The 15,379-nt window shown below is 37.8% G+C and overlaps 1 protein-coding gene across 1 annotated transcript in view; it reads right to left on the bottom strand.

Moving 5' to 3' along the window:
- Nucleotides 1-15,379, bottom strand: part of ACTR8 (actin related protein 8) — a 54,527-nt gene that overhangs the window by 19,837 nt on the left and 19,311 nt on the right. Inside the window, exons 7-9 of the mRNA XM_053720743.1 lie at nucleotides 10,659-10,791; nucleotides 8,087-8,240; nucleotides 2,700-2,795 (exon numbers count right to left, since the gene is read on the bottom strand). Coding sequence (XP_053576718.1) covers nucleotides 2,700-2,795; nucleotides 8,087-8,240; nucleotides 10,659-10,791 — 383 coding nt within the window. The remainder of the gene's footprint in view (nucleotides 1-2,699; nucleotides 2,796-8,086; nucleotides 8,241-10,658; nucleotides 10,792-15,379) is intronic.

Here is a 15,379-nt window from a genome sequence, read left to right as displayed (position 1 = left end):
GTGGGCATTTTGGCTAAAATGTTTTTAATAGAATTATCCATTACAGCCGTTAATTGTTGCATAGTAAGGAGGATTGGCGCACTAGATGAACTAGGGACCTCCTGAGTGGGCAAGACTGGTGTAGACATAGAAGGAGATGATGCAGTACCATGCTTACTCCCCTCACTTAAGGAATCATTTTGGGCAACATTATTATCAGTGGCATCATTGTCCCTACTTTGTTTGTCACATTCATCACATATATTTAAATGGAGAGGAACCTTGGCTTCCGAACATACAGAACATCGTCTATCTGATGGTTCAGACATGTTAATAGGCATAAACTTGATAAAGCACAAAAAACGTTTTAAAATAAAACCGTTACTGTCCCTTTAAATTTTAAACTGAACACACTTTATTACTGAATATGTGCAAAAGTATGAAGGAATTGTTCAAAATTCACCAAAATTTCACCACAGTGTCTTAAAGCCTTAAAAGTATTGCACACCAAATTTGAAAGCTTTAACTCTTAAAATAACGGAACCGGAGCCGTTTTTACATTTAACCCCTATACAGTCCCTGGTATCTGCTTTGCTGAGACCCAACCAAGCCCAGAGGGGAATACGATACCAAATGACGCCTTCAATAAGCTTTTTCAGTGGATCTGAGCTCCTCACACATGCATCTGCATGCCTTGCTTCTCAAAAACAACTGCGCATTAGTGGCGCGAAAATGAGGCTCTGCCTATGACTAGAAAAGGCCCCCAGTGAAAAAGGTGTCCAATACAGTGCCTGCCGTTTTTTTAACAGAATTCCCAAGATTAAAATAACTCTTCAAAGTTATAAACCATTAAATATGCTTATAAAGTAATCGTTTTAGCCCAGAAAAATGTCTACCAGTCTTTAAAGCCCTTGTGAAGCCCTTTATTCTTATATTTAAAACTAAGAAAATGGCTTACCGGATCCCATAGGGAAAATGACAGCTTCCAGCATTACCAAGTCTTGTTAGAAATGTGTCATACCTCAAGCAGCAAAAGTCTGCTCACTGTTTCCCCCAACTGAAGTTAATTCATCTCAACAGTCCTGTGTGGAAACAGCCATCGATTTTAGTAACGGTTGCTAAAATCATTTTCCTCTTACAAACAGAAATCTTCATCTCTTTTCTGTTTCAGAGTAAATAGTACATACCAGCACTATTTTAAAATAACAAACTCTTGATTGAAGAATAAAAACTACATTTAAACACCAAAAAACTCTTAGCCATCTCCGTGGAGATGTTGCCTGTGCAACAGCAAAGAGAATGACTGGGGAAGGCGGAGCCTAGGAGGGATCATGTGACCAGCTTTGCTGGGCTCTTTGCCATTTCCTGTTGGGGAAGAGAATATCCCACAAGTAAGGATGACGCCGTGGACCGGACACACCTATGTTGGAGAAATAGTACGACTCCGGTACCATTTAAAAACAATAAACTCTTGATTGAAGAAAAAAAACTAACTATATTACACCACTTTCCTCTTACTACGTCCAGCTATGTTGAGAGTTGCAAGAGAATGATTGGATATGGCAGTTAGGGGAGGAGCTATATAGCAGCTCTGCTGTGGGTGATCCTCTTGCAACTTCCTGTTGGGAAGGAGAATATCCCACAAGTAATGGATGATCCGTGGACTGGATACACCTTACAAGAGAAAATATGTTTTCAAAAATTTCAAAAATAAAAACAATAAAATAAAATATTAGCACCCAGGTGGGAAATGGCTTAGCAGCCAAAGGGTTAAGCTGCAAATAGCCTCCTGCACCTTTTCTATATCATGCAGCAGGAACAGTAAAAAAAATATTTTAAAATGACTATTGTTTCCGGCCACTTTGAAATGGCTACCAAGCTCAGCCCAGTGATGACATCACAATCTGGGCTACATCTAGGCCCTCTGCTGAATAGCATTGATAGTCTGTTTAATCTAATTTGTGAGCCTTTTGTGTTTGGATGCCATATGTAGCCCAGATCATGATGTCATCAGTGGGCTGAGCTTGGCAGTTATTTCAAAGTTGCCAAAAGCAATACTCATTTTTAAATAACTTATTTTACCATTCCTGCTGCATGGTATAGAATAAGTGCAGGAGGCTATTTGCAGCTTAGTCTAAGGTAAGACTATAAGATGACCAAGGTGTAGACTGTCAATTTAAAGATGTGTGAGAATTGAAGAAAATCGGTAAGAAGCAGTAAACGTATTGAAAAACGCTCATGACAGAATCAATGTGCTAACATTTTCATTAGAAATGATTCTATAGCTCTGTCAATAGAATTTACTACCTAAACTTACTATAATATCAGTCAGATTGAAATTATTTATCCGACATAACTTAAAGGGATATGAAACCCAAATTTTTTCTTTCATGAGTCAGATAGAAAATACAATTTTAAACAACATTCCAATTCACTTCTATTATCTAATTTGCTTAATTCTTTAGATATCCTTTTTTGAAGAAATAGCAATGCACATAGGTGACCCAATCAAACGAGGCATCTATGTGCAGCCATCAATAAGGGTCTACTGAGCCTATCTAGATATGATTTTAGACAAAGGATATCAAGAGAATGAAGCAAATTAAATAATAAAAGTAAACAGAACAGTTGTTTAAAATTGCATGTTCTTTCTGAATCGAAGAAAATGTTTTGGGTTTCATGTCCCTTTAATTTATAAAAATGTATTATCTGTTTATTACCTGGAGCTTTTCATCTCCTAATCGCAGTTGATAAAGCAGTGCTGGGGAATCAGGATGTCGCACTTGAAACTCATGATCCTTCAGTCCACAAATGTCCTGTAATAAACAGCAAATGAACACTAAAGTCAAAATTAAACTTTCATTAACTAAAGCACAAAATAAAGGGCTTTCCAATTTACTTCTATTATCTAAATGCAGGGTGGATAAAAATCAAAGAGGTAATTCTATTTAAGATACATTATAATCTAAAGGTTACTCATCCTGAAATATAGCTCAGTACATGCATCTGCATTCAAACAACATGTCTGCTCAGACAGGCAGCGGTGTCATGTATGATGTCAGCAAGGGCAATTTGTATCATACACTTCACTACACTTTGTCTGAGCAGGTGCATTGTTCAACCCCAAGATGCCGTTAGCACATTCCATGGCGTCCTAACAGTGCTGGGATTAAACGCCGTTAGGACAGCATGGAATGTCCTTCCTTTTTTTTTTGGTGTCCTGCACCCTCCTCCATTTAGTATGTGCCTAGCATCGTAGGCAGTCCCCCATTATGCGATCCCAGCCTTTAATCACGTGATTGCATCAACGATCACGTGATATCATTTTTCAAGAAAGTGTTTACAACAGAACTTTGTTGTGACCTTTAACACTTGCCCCAGGCATGCAAGGTTTACATGTATATGGAAACATATATGTAAATATGCCTCTAAAACATGAATATATAAAACATTGCATGAACAATCATGTGATTTCGATTTTTACTTATTTGTTTACTTCAGAACTTTGTTCCGATGTAGACAAATGAGTCCAGACGGGAAATGGGTTCAAATATTAGTTTCATAAGAAGTTCCACGTTGTTCAATGACTGGAGAAAAAATAAGGTTAAAAAGAAAGAACCTTGGGGGCGTGTCCTGGCAACTGCAGAAGCTGCTGAGGATACACTAGTTACCTGCTGATTATTAGCCATTAATTACAGCATCCTCAAATTCAACCTTTATTTAAAGCTGCTCTACATGTTGTAGAATTTATTAATTCCATTATGGCTGTGTTTATGACCCCAGCACCATGGACTGAACTGCTAGGGCCTAAAGCAGCGGCCTTCTTACTGACTCAGAACCCTCCTCTGGTAACCCGGTTAACAACTTCACTACAGGACTGTCATCTGCAACTAAGCCACACTATATCATCCTCTCAATCCAACTATGTTCCAATAGCAAATACATTTAAAAATGTTTACTTGTTCCACTTTCTCCCAGGGAGACTTGGGTTAATACTTTTTTTAGCTCAATTTCTACGAGCCAGTCTATCCCTCTTATCCATTCTCAGCTTGACTGTACTCATTTGCTCTTTTAAAGGGACAGTCTAGGCCAAAAAAAATGTTCATGATTCAGATAGACAGAGCATGTAATTTTAATCAATTTTCCAATTTACTTTTATCACCAATTTTGCTTTGTTCTCTTGGTATTCTTAGTTGAAAGCTTAACCTAGGAGGTTCATATGCTAATTTCTTAGACCTTGAAGGCCACCTCTTTTCAGATTGCATTTTAACAGTTTTTCACCACTAGAGGGTGTTAGTTCATGTATTTCATATAGATAACACTGTGCTCGTGCACGTAAAGTTATCTCGGAGCAGGCACTGATTGGCTAAACTGCAAGTCTCCCAAAAGAACTGAAATAAAGGGGCAGTTTGCAGAGGCTTAGATACAAGATAATCACAGAGGTTAAAAGTATATTAATATAACTGTGTTGGTTATGCAAAACTGGGGAGTGGGTAATAAAGGGATTATCTATCTTTTAAAACAAAAATTTTTTTGGTGTAGACTGTCCCTTTAAGGTTAATTATTAGACATGTGCGTTTAGTTTCAAATCAGAATTCGGACAAATTTGTCAAATTCGGAGCTTCGGATAGATTTGAATTTCCGAATTACCCTAGCAACTAAACTAATCCGAATGCATTTGTAACGAATAAATCCAAATTAGTTCGGATTTATTTGTTACATTTGAATGGCCATGGACTAATCACAATTACACTAGTATTGTACAGTATATTAGGTTATATCACTTTGCAAGCTCTGTGCAGGGCGCATTATGTAGCTGGTACTTGTGAGGTTGGTACTTAAGTGGGATGTGCTGTATATTACACTAGTATTATGTACTGTATATTAGGTTATATACCTCTGCTAGCTTTGTACATATTGTGTAGCTGGTACCTATGAGGTTGGTACTTATGTTGATTCAGATGGGTTACACCTAATATACAGTACATAATACTAGTCTAATACACAGCACATCCTACCTAACACATACCGAACTTCTGAATTTACGAATCGAATCCAAACCGAATACATCCAAATGTATTCAAATCCTAATGTATCCGAAACTAATACATTTGAATGTATCTGAATTTGAATCGATTCAAAAACGAAATTCAAAAAAATCTGAATCGGTCCGAAACAAATTTTTCCGCACAAATCTACCGATTATCAGTTTTGCATCAACATCAAGACAGGAAACACATCCTTTGTTATAGCAGTGGGCATATTAAAGTAAATGTAAAGTTTCATGATTCAGTGCCCGATTTTTAAAAACAAGCACTTGCATTCATGAAACTTTACATTGCAAATTTTTTATTTTTTTTAAATACTTACCTTTTTCTGCAGCAAAGTAGGATCGGTGATCCCCCGCCCGCTTCTCATGCTGTACTTAGCACCTCAATGACAAAACCGGCTTTCTCCAATCAGAGCGTGGCCTCACGAGAAGGACGCTCTGGGGTGCACGCCATGATTGGAGAAGGCCGGTTAAGTCATTGCTGAGGTAAGTACAGAGGAGCTGTGGGCGGGGAATCGCCGATACGGCTTTGTAGCAGAAAAAGGTAAGTATTTAAAAAAAAAAAAAAGGCTGTAATGTAAAGTTTCATGAATAAAAATGTCCATGTTTTTAAAAGTATGTTTAAAAACCAGGCACTGATTCATGAAAGTTTACATTCACTTTAAGTATTTTAGCAATGAATATTATTGTGTATATACAGTACAAATATGTTTATTTTGAGCGATTAGGTGGAGATTAGAAAGGAATAACGCCCCAAAACCATTTGTACCTTCTTCGCCAGCCTCTTCTGCTCTTTTGGTTTCTTCAACAGCGCATCACTGTTGCGTTGTCTAATCACAGTGCAATCAGTCGTCCCGTTGTACTACATGTAGTGCGCTCCTGCACTGGGTAAAGCAGCAGACAACTTTATCCAGCGCAGGAGCACACTACATGTAGTTCAACGGCTTGCCCTGATGCTCTGTGATTAGACAGTGGACCTGTGACGCGCTGTTGAAGAAACCAGAAGATCAGTAGAGCCTGGCGAGGAAGGTAAGGTAAGTACGGGTTTGGGGAGGTGTTAAATCTTTAGTATGTGTCGCTAGGATAATAGTGCAGAATTATGTAACATAAAAAGGACAGGAAACCCCCCATATTTTCTTTCACGATTTGGATAACACTTTTACATATTTAAAAAACTTTTAAATTTACTTCTATTATCACTTTTGCTTTATTTTATTGTTACCATTTGCTGAAGGAACAACATTGCACTACTGACAGGAAGCTGAACACATCTAGTTAGCCAATCACAAGAGACAAATGTGTGCAGGCACCAATCAGCAGCAGCTCCCACTAGTGTAGGATATGAGTGTATTTTTTTTAAACAAGGGATACTAAGAGAACAAAACACATTTGAAAATAGAAGTGAATTTAAAAGTGTCTTAAAACGGCATGCTCTATCTGAATCACGCAAGATTTATATCGACCTTCCTATCCCTTTAATTTGACTGGCCCTTTAAGTGATGAGACGAGGACAAGCTAGAAGTCCATGCTGTATCTGCATATTAGTTTGTGATTGGTTAGCAATGGTTCTTTTGTTCTGGGGACAGGGAAATCAGTAGAAAACAAACAAAACAAAAAAAAAACATAAAAAAAAAGACAAATAAAACTGCATTAATCATCGTAAAATTCTTCTCAGATATGAAGGTACATTATCATGCAGCTTACAATCTGTGTTTAATGTCCCTTTAACATAACTATTCAAACCTTCCCTTGAGAAATATGAGAGAGATTTGCATTATTTACCTAGTTATTCTTTTGTCCTTAGCTACATACTATAATGTTTATGGTGTTGGTAAGTTGCTACTTCTAGAATAATCTGAGTCTAAGAGTGGCCCTATTTTTTCCAATCTCCTGTAGTTCTCACTAATTAGAAAAATACTGAGATAGGTGTTCCAAATAGGCCACTGTTTTTTTGTGGTGATGGGGGCAATCCATATTATTTGACATTAGATTATATAAAAACGTATGGTTATGATTAACTCCTATTTCAAAAACATGAGGTTTATAAAGCTTTGGGTAATTTGAGCCATGATTACAATTTCCTTAAAGGGACATTATACACTAGATTTTTATTTGCATAAATGTTTTGTAGATCTATTTATATAGCCCATACAGTTGTTTTTTTTAATGTATAGTTTTGCTTATTTTTAAATAACATTGCTCTGATTTTCAGACTCCTAACCAAGCCCCAAAGTTTTAGGAGAATACTGACTTATACCTACTCCAGCTTGCTCCTGTTTGTGTAAAGGGTCTTTTCATATGCAGAGGAAGGAGGAGGGGGGGAGTGTCTTATTTCCCACTTGCAGTGGGCTTTCCTTCTACCTTTTTAACAGAGTTAAACTGGGAGCTTCTAAGTACATTTTTATACTGGATTTATACTGGATTTTTATATCAGTATCTGTGCATATTATTCTTTATAGTAGTGTCTATTACATGCAGTTATATGAAAATTTGAAGGATGTGTTTCCACAACTTGCCACTAATTAACAAATCTCTAGCATGTTGGTGTGTTTTTGGTATGCTTGTACAGAGAGTGCACGAGAGAGAGAGTGTGCGCGAGAGAGAGAATGTGCGCGTGCAAGAGAGTGTACGAGAAAGTGCGCGAGAGAGAGTGAGTGAGTGAGAGTGAGTGTGAGTGAGTGAGTGAGTGAGTGAGTGAGTGAGTGAGAGAGAGAGAGAGAGAGAGAGAGAGAGAGAGAGAGAGAGAGAGAGAGAGAGAGAGAGAGAGAGAGAGAGAGAGAGAGAGAGAGAGAGAGAGAGAGAGAGAGAGAGAGAGAGAGAGAGAGAGAGAGAGAGAGAGAGAGAGAGAGAGAGAGAGAGAGAGAGAGAGAGAGAGAGAGAGAGAGAGAGAGAGAGAGAGAGAGAGAGAGAGAGAGAGAGAGAGAGAGAGTGAGAAACAAAGAAAAAAAAAAAAATAGGAGAGAAGAAGAAGAGAGATATTTCCGCTAGACAATAACACTGTTTTTGATTACTTGTAATTATTTGCATTCCGAGAGTTCTGAATTAGGTTAAGCTGACCTGGTCAAGATGCGCATAAGTCTCTTTAAGATGCTGCAGAAGAAGACAATCCAGTTTATTAGATAGCTGGCACTCTCTGTATGGAAACCCCGCTCTCTGCATAAGCCAGAAAAGACACCGAGTGACATCTGAGCCACCATATGCCAAACACAACCTGCAGAATAAAAACATAGTTAGTGAGAGATAACTGCAAAGTGTAAGAAGAACAGCACTCCTTAAAGGGACATTGTACACTAGATTTCTCTTCGCATAAATGTGTTGTAGATGATCCATTTATATAGCCCACCTAGGAGTGTTTTTGTAACAATGAATAGTTTTGATTATTTTTTAAGAACATTGTGCTGATTTTCAGACTCTTAACCAAGCCCCACAGTGTCTGATGCATACATGCGTTTACAGACTCTTGCTGGCTCTTGTTTGTGTAATCTGTCTTTTCATATGCAAGGGAAGGGGGGGGGGGTCTGCTCTTCCAGCTTTCCCAGTCCCTTACAGTGGGTGTCCCGGCCTAACCTCATCAAAAGTGCTAAACTGGGAGCTTCTAAGTTAGTTTTTAAAAAGTTTATGCTGGATTTATATATCGGTATCTGTGCATATTCTTCTTTATAGTAGTGTCTATTACATGCAGCTATATGAAAATTGGTGTATACTGTCCCTTTAATAGCATGCAAACACTAATGTTTATTAGCCACCAATGTGTTTGTCATTATGACAAAATTCTTTAAAAGGGACATAAAACTCTAAATTCAACTTACTGTTTACATGGGGCATACGTTTTTAAGAGACTTTTTAATTTACTTCTAATTGTAAAATGTTCTTGGCTCACTAGATTTGTTCCGCTTTATATAGGTCTGCCTTATACATTAAGAAAATATTTAAAGGGATACCCAAGTCAAAATAAACTTTTATGACTCAGACAGAGCAGCACTTTTAAGCCACTTTCCAATTTACTTCCATTATCTAATTTTGCACAAGCTTGTTATATTCACACTTTCTGGGGAACAAGATCCTACTGAGCATGTGACCAGCTCACAGGGTATACGTATACTAGTCTGTGATTCGCTGATGTCTGTCACATGATAAAGGGGGCCAGAAAATGGGAGAAAAAAAATTGAATTTCAAATAAGCAGTAGATTTCTTTCTGACAGAAAAAGTGCTATTGCATTGTCTTTTTATTATGTACTTATTAATTATGTAAGTCTACTGCATTGAGTGGTCCTTTTAAGGAGAGAGAAAAAAAAATCCAACATAATAAAAAAATGGGTTTTCAAACATATTTTATAAAAATACTTGAGATCTTTCTACTTAAAAGAGACATTAAACCCAAAATGTAACCCCCTTAAAATGTTTAATTACTGAGTTTGACTTGCTCCCCCTCTCCTGAGAGGCTGGAGTGTTGTTATAGTACAGAGAAATATAATTAACTGCAGCATTCTACGCAGTGCTTAGTTTAGAGCACAAGCTCACTAGCATGTGTCTGTTATTAGCCACAGGAATACAGATAAGGAATTTGATTTCAAACAGGCGTTTTTAATGGGCGTATCTGCTAACTGGTTTTTATGCACATAATCATGTTAATTGTGGTAACAAAATGTGCTTTGTAAATGGATCTTGTGCAGTGTGGTGCTTAATTGCTGATGTATTCTAAGCGCACATTAAATAAAACATGAATTTCCCTTTAATAGAAACACTACGTCCTATATAAAAGTGTTATGTCACATTATCAATTGCTTAAACTTTAAAAATGATTCATAGGAGCGAGTCAGGATGCAATACTTGCACACATGAAAATGGTCTGAGCTTAAAGGGACAGTCAACACTAAAATTTTTATTGTTTAAAAAGTTAGATAATGCCTTTACTACCCATTCCCCAGCTTTGCACAACCAACACTGTTATATTAATATACTTTATAACATTTAAAACCTCTAAATTTCTGCCTGTTTCTAAGTCACTATAGAAAGCCTCGTACATGCTTCTTTATTTGCTTTTCACAACAGGAGACTGCTAGTTCATGTGGGCCATATAGATAACATTGTGCTCAAGCCTATGGGTTCTGCACAACACAGTTAAAATGCGAGTCAATAGATAATAAAGTCATGTGATCAGGGGGCTGTCAAGAGGCTTAGATACTAGGTAATCAGAGGTAAAAAGTATATTAATATAACCGTGTTGGTTGTGCAAAACTGAGGAATGGGTAATAAAGGGATTATCTACCTTTTTAACAATCTACATTTTTGAGTTGACTTTCCCTTTAAAGTGACGTTTATTGGACGAAAAGTACAAGCTCTTATTCCTTAGAGCATGACATTTTTGCACTATTGACTCTCCAATTATGGGTGTATAACCCCATCAAATAGGTTAAACACATAGTGAAAATACCACTTAGGAGCTTGCAGAGAACTGCTGGTCCTGAACAGGAAACAGTTGGTGAGCCAATTAGCAGCCGCAATCACGCAACCCAGACAATCGGCAGTTGAGTTTAGTTTGGCAGTTGCAGAGCTCATTCAATGTTTGCACTAGAATATCCCTTTAATAAATAATCTATGATCACCCTGACATTATCAGGAATGTTACCTGGTGTTTCGTTGAGAAATTCCATCCTCTACACAGCACACACTTGTCTTCTGATCGCCAATATCAACAACACATGCACTGCTCAGGCCACTTCCGTAAGCAGCACAGACAGATTCCTGATGTACGATAATACCTTGAGTACAAAATACATTAAAAAAAACATTCAATTTATATAGGCAATTTCAGAGGAAAAACAATAACAATGAGCAATTTATTTCTATTATCCAATTTGCTTCATTCTCTTTGTTGAATAGCATACTCAGGTAGGGTCAGGAACCACAGTGTACTACTGTGAACCATCAGCTAATTGGCGGCTGCACATATATGCTTCTTGTCACTGGCTCATGCAATGTCTTCATTTAGCTCCCAGTAGTGCATTGTAGCTCCTTCAACAAGGGATACCAAGAGAATGAAGGAAATTTGATAATATGAGTAAATTGGAAACTTGTTTAAAATTGTAACTTCTATCAGAATCGTGAAAGAAAAAGTTAAGTTTCACGTCCCTTTTAAATAAAATGTGAACTTCTATTCCTTTAAATGGTAAACAATCTAGTCAAAATTAAACTTTCATGATTTAGATAGAGCATGCAGTTTTAATCAACTTTCTAATTTACAGCTATTATCAATTTTCTTCGTTCTCTTGGAATCTATTTGAAAAAGCAAGAATGTAAAGCTTAGTAGTCGGCCCATTATTGGTTCAGAACCTAAGTTATGCTTGCTGATTGGTGGCCAAATGTACCCACCAATTAGCAAGCGCTATCCGGGGTGCTGAACCAAAAATGGGCCGGCTCCTTAGCTTAGATTTCTGCTTTTTCAAAAAAAGATAGCAAGAGAACTTAGAAAATTTGATAATAGGAGTAAATTAGAAAGTTGCTTAAAATTGCATGCTCTATCCGAATCATGAAATAAAAATGTTGGGTTTAATATCCCTTTAATTGGGGATGATAGGTATAAGCAGAATTCATATTGGGATATATTTCTATTACTAATACTTCCTATTTAAACAAATTGGAATATTTGCAGTTGTAGCATTATTTTGTTTTTAGCAGTATTGTTATGATCCTGCTATTAGATATTACTGTGTTAAATATTACCAGATTAATGTAGAGGAGCCTATATGGAAGCAGGTAAAGTGAATAAATTCCACCACCCCATGAAGAACGAAACTTATTAGGTAATTTGTCCCACCACGGCCACCGTACTTCACTCATTAACATCATGGTAAGATGTTTATACTAATCTGAAGTTCTGAAGATTAGAGGAAATACAATGTACGGCACTATTGGGTACTGGTTTATACCATTCACACAAAGTGATACGCTTACTACTTCATTTATTCTGTATATGTCTGTCTTTATTGTTATTTGTCAACAAATCTGTTTTGCCCTTAAATTGCAGGTTGTGCTGCTCTTTCTGTTCATTATTTATTGTATCCTCTTTCCTGTAATATAAATCTGAAAATTCTGTCTTTTCCACTATTATGTTAGAAGCTGGAAAGCATCCAGTAAATTCCAGAACTCTCACCCTGCAATATGCTACTCACTGATTGCTTGATCAGTTCAGGAGCTCACTCAAAGGGACATTTATCATTTTATATCAACATCTCAAAGTGTTTAATTTAATTATTTTTATATATATATATATATATATATATATATATATATATATATATATATATATATATATATATATATATAAAATTCTGCCATATATTTTCATTATTTATTTTTTCCCCTTTTCCTGTAAGTCCATTCTGAAATTGTGAGCTTTTCAGTTCCTGTTAGAAATGGAAGTGCAGAACACTGTTATATAACACACGGCCATTGGCTGCACATTCTAGTGACCTATTTATAACTGTCCCTAATTGGTCACAGCAGAGAAGGGAACCTAAGTTACAAAATGGCGGCTTCCATTGTTTTATAGACACTAAAATGTTACACTTATTGTGTCAATATTTAAACAACTAATGAAACTTTAAATAAAAAATCTACATGGTATGCTCAGACTAATCTTTTATTTGAATGCATCATTTTATCTAGAATTTATTAAGTGTTTAATGTCCCTTTAAAGCTGACGGCTCTGAGCCGTCATTAGCATTCAAGGGGTTAAACAATTTTCTAATTTACCCCTACAATCAATTGTGTCTTCATTCTCTTGGTGTCTTTATTTGAAAAAGCATAAATGTAAGCTTAGGGGCCAGCCCATTTTTGGTTCAGAACCTGGACAGCGCTTGCTAATTAGTGGCTAAATGTAGCCACCAATCAGCAAATGCAACCTAGGAGCTAAACCGAAAATGGGCCGGCTCCTAAGCTTACATTTATGCTTTTTCAAATAAAGATACCAAGAGAACAAAGATAAAATGATAATAGGAGTACATTAGATAGTTGCTTAAAATTGTATGCTCTATCTGAATCATGAAAGAAAAAAAAATTGGGCTTCATATCCCTTTAAATCGGCCCCTAATTGGCCACAGCACAGAAGATAGGAAACACATACATAAGAGAGGACCGGTGTGAGACAGCAAGACAATCAAAATGAAAGGCTAAATTCTGGTAAAAACATAATTTATGCTTACCTGATAAATTTATTTCTCTTGTAGTGTGTTCAGTCCACGGGTCATCCATTACTTATGGGATATATTCTCCTTCCCAACAGGAAGTTGCAAGAGGATCACCCAAGCAGAGCTGCTATATAGCTCCTCCCCTCACATGTCATATCCAGTCATTCGACCGAAACAAGACGAGAAAGGAGAAACTATAGGGTGCAGTGGTGACTGGAGTTATAATTTAAAATTTAGAACCTGCCTCAAAAAAGACAGGGCGGGCCGTGGACTGAACACACTACAAGAGAAATAAATTTATCAGGTAAGCATAAATTATGTTTTCTCTTGTTAAGTGTGTTCAGTCCACGGGTCATCCATTACTTATGGGATACCAATACCAAAGCTAAAGTACACGGATGATGGGAGGGACAAGGCAGGAACATTTAAACAGAAGGAACCACTGCCTGTAGAACCTTTCTCCCAAAAACAGCCTCCGAAGAAGCAAAAGTGTCAAATTTGTAAAATTTTGAAAAGGTATGAAGTGAAGACCAAGTTGCAGCCTTGCAAATCTGTTCAACAGAGGCCTCATTCTTAAAGGCCCAGGTGGAAGCCACAGCTCTAGTGGAATGAGCTGTAATTCTTTCAGGAGGCTGCTGTCCAGCAGTCTCATAGGCTAAACGTATTATGCTACGAAGCCAAAAAGAGAGAGAAGTAGCCGAAGCCTTTTGACCTCTCCACTGTCCAGAGTAAACGACAAACAGAGAAGAAGTTTGCCGAAAATCTTTAGTTGCCTGTAAGTAGAACTTCAGGGCACGGACCACGTCTAGATTATGCAAAAGACGTTCCTTCTTTGAAGAAGGATTAGGACATAATGATGGAACAACAATCTCTTGATTGATATTCCTGTTAGAAACAACCTTAGGTAAAAACCCAGGTTTAGTACGCAGGACTACCTTGTCTGAATGAAAGATCAGATAAGGAGAATCACAATGTAAGGCAGATAACTCAGAGACTCTTCGAGCCGAGGAAATAGCCATCAAAAACAGAACTTTCCAAGATAAAAGCTTAATATCAATGGAATGAAGGGGTTCAAACGGAACACCCTGAAGAGCTTTAAGAACCAAGTTTAAGCTCCACGGAGGAGCAACGGCTTTAAACACAGGCTTAATCCTAGCCAAAGCCTGACAAAAGGCCTGGACGTCTGGATTCTCTGCCAGACGCTTGTGTAAAAGAATAGACAGAGCAGAAATCTGTCCCTTTAGCGAACTAGCGGATAAACCCTTTACTAAACCCTCCTGTAGAAAAGACAATATCCTAGGAATCCTAACCTTACTCCATGAGTAACTCTTGGATTCACACCAATATAAATATTTACACCATATCTTATGGTAAATTTTTCTGGTCACAGGTTTCCGAGCCTGTATTAATGTATCAATAACCGACTCCGAGAAACCACGCTTCGATAGAATCAAGCGTTCAATCTCCATGCAGTCAGCCTCAGAGAAATTAGGTTTGGATGGTTGAAAGGACCCTGAATTAGAAGGTCCTGCCTCAGAGGCAGAGACCATGGTGGACAGGACGACATGTCCACTAGGTCTGCATACCAGGTCCTGCGTGGCCACGCAGGCGCTATCAGAATCACTGATGCCCTCTCCTGTTTGATCTTGGCAATCAGTCGAGGCAGTAACGGAAAAGGTGGAAACACATAAGCCATGTTGAAAACCCAAGGGGCTGCTAGTGCATCTATCAGCACCGCTCCCGGGTCCCTGGACCTGGATCCGTAGTACGGAAGCTTGGCGTTCTGGCGAGATGCCATGAGATCCAGTTCCGATTTGCCCCAACGAAGAATCAGTTGAGCAAATATCTCCGGATGAAGTTCCCACTCCCCCGGATGAAAAGTCTGGCGACTTAGAAAGTCCGCCTCCCAGTTCTCCACGCCTGGGATGTAGATCGCTGACAGGTGGCAAGAGTGAGACTCTGCCCAGCGAATTATCTTTGAAACTTCTAACATCGCTAGGGAACTCCTGGTTCCTCCTTGATGATTGATGTAAGCTACAGTCGTGATGTTGTCCGACTGAAACCTGATGAACCTCAGTGTTGCTAACTGAGGCCAAGCTAGAAGAGCATTGAATATTGCTCTTAATTCCAGAATGTTTATTGGAAGGAGTGTCTCCTCCTG

This window comes from Bombina bombina, chromosome 7, assembly GCF_027579735.1.
Source record: "Bombina bombina isolate aBomBom1 chromosome 7, aBomBom1.pri, whole genome shotgun sequence".
NCBI lineage: Eukaryota > Metazoa > Chordata > Amphibia > Anura > Bombinatoridae > Bombina > Bombina bombina.
This window is presented reverse-complemented; position numbering and strand designations above follow the sequence as displayed.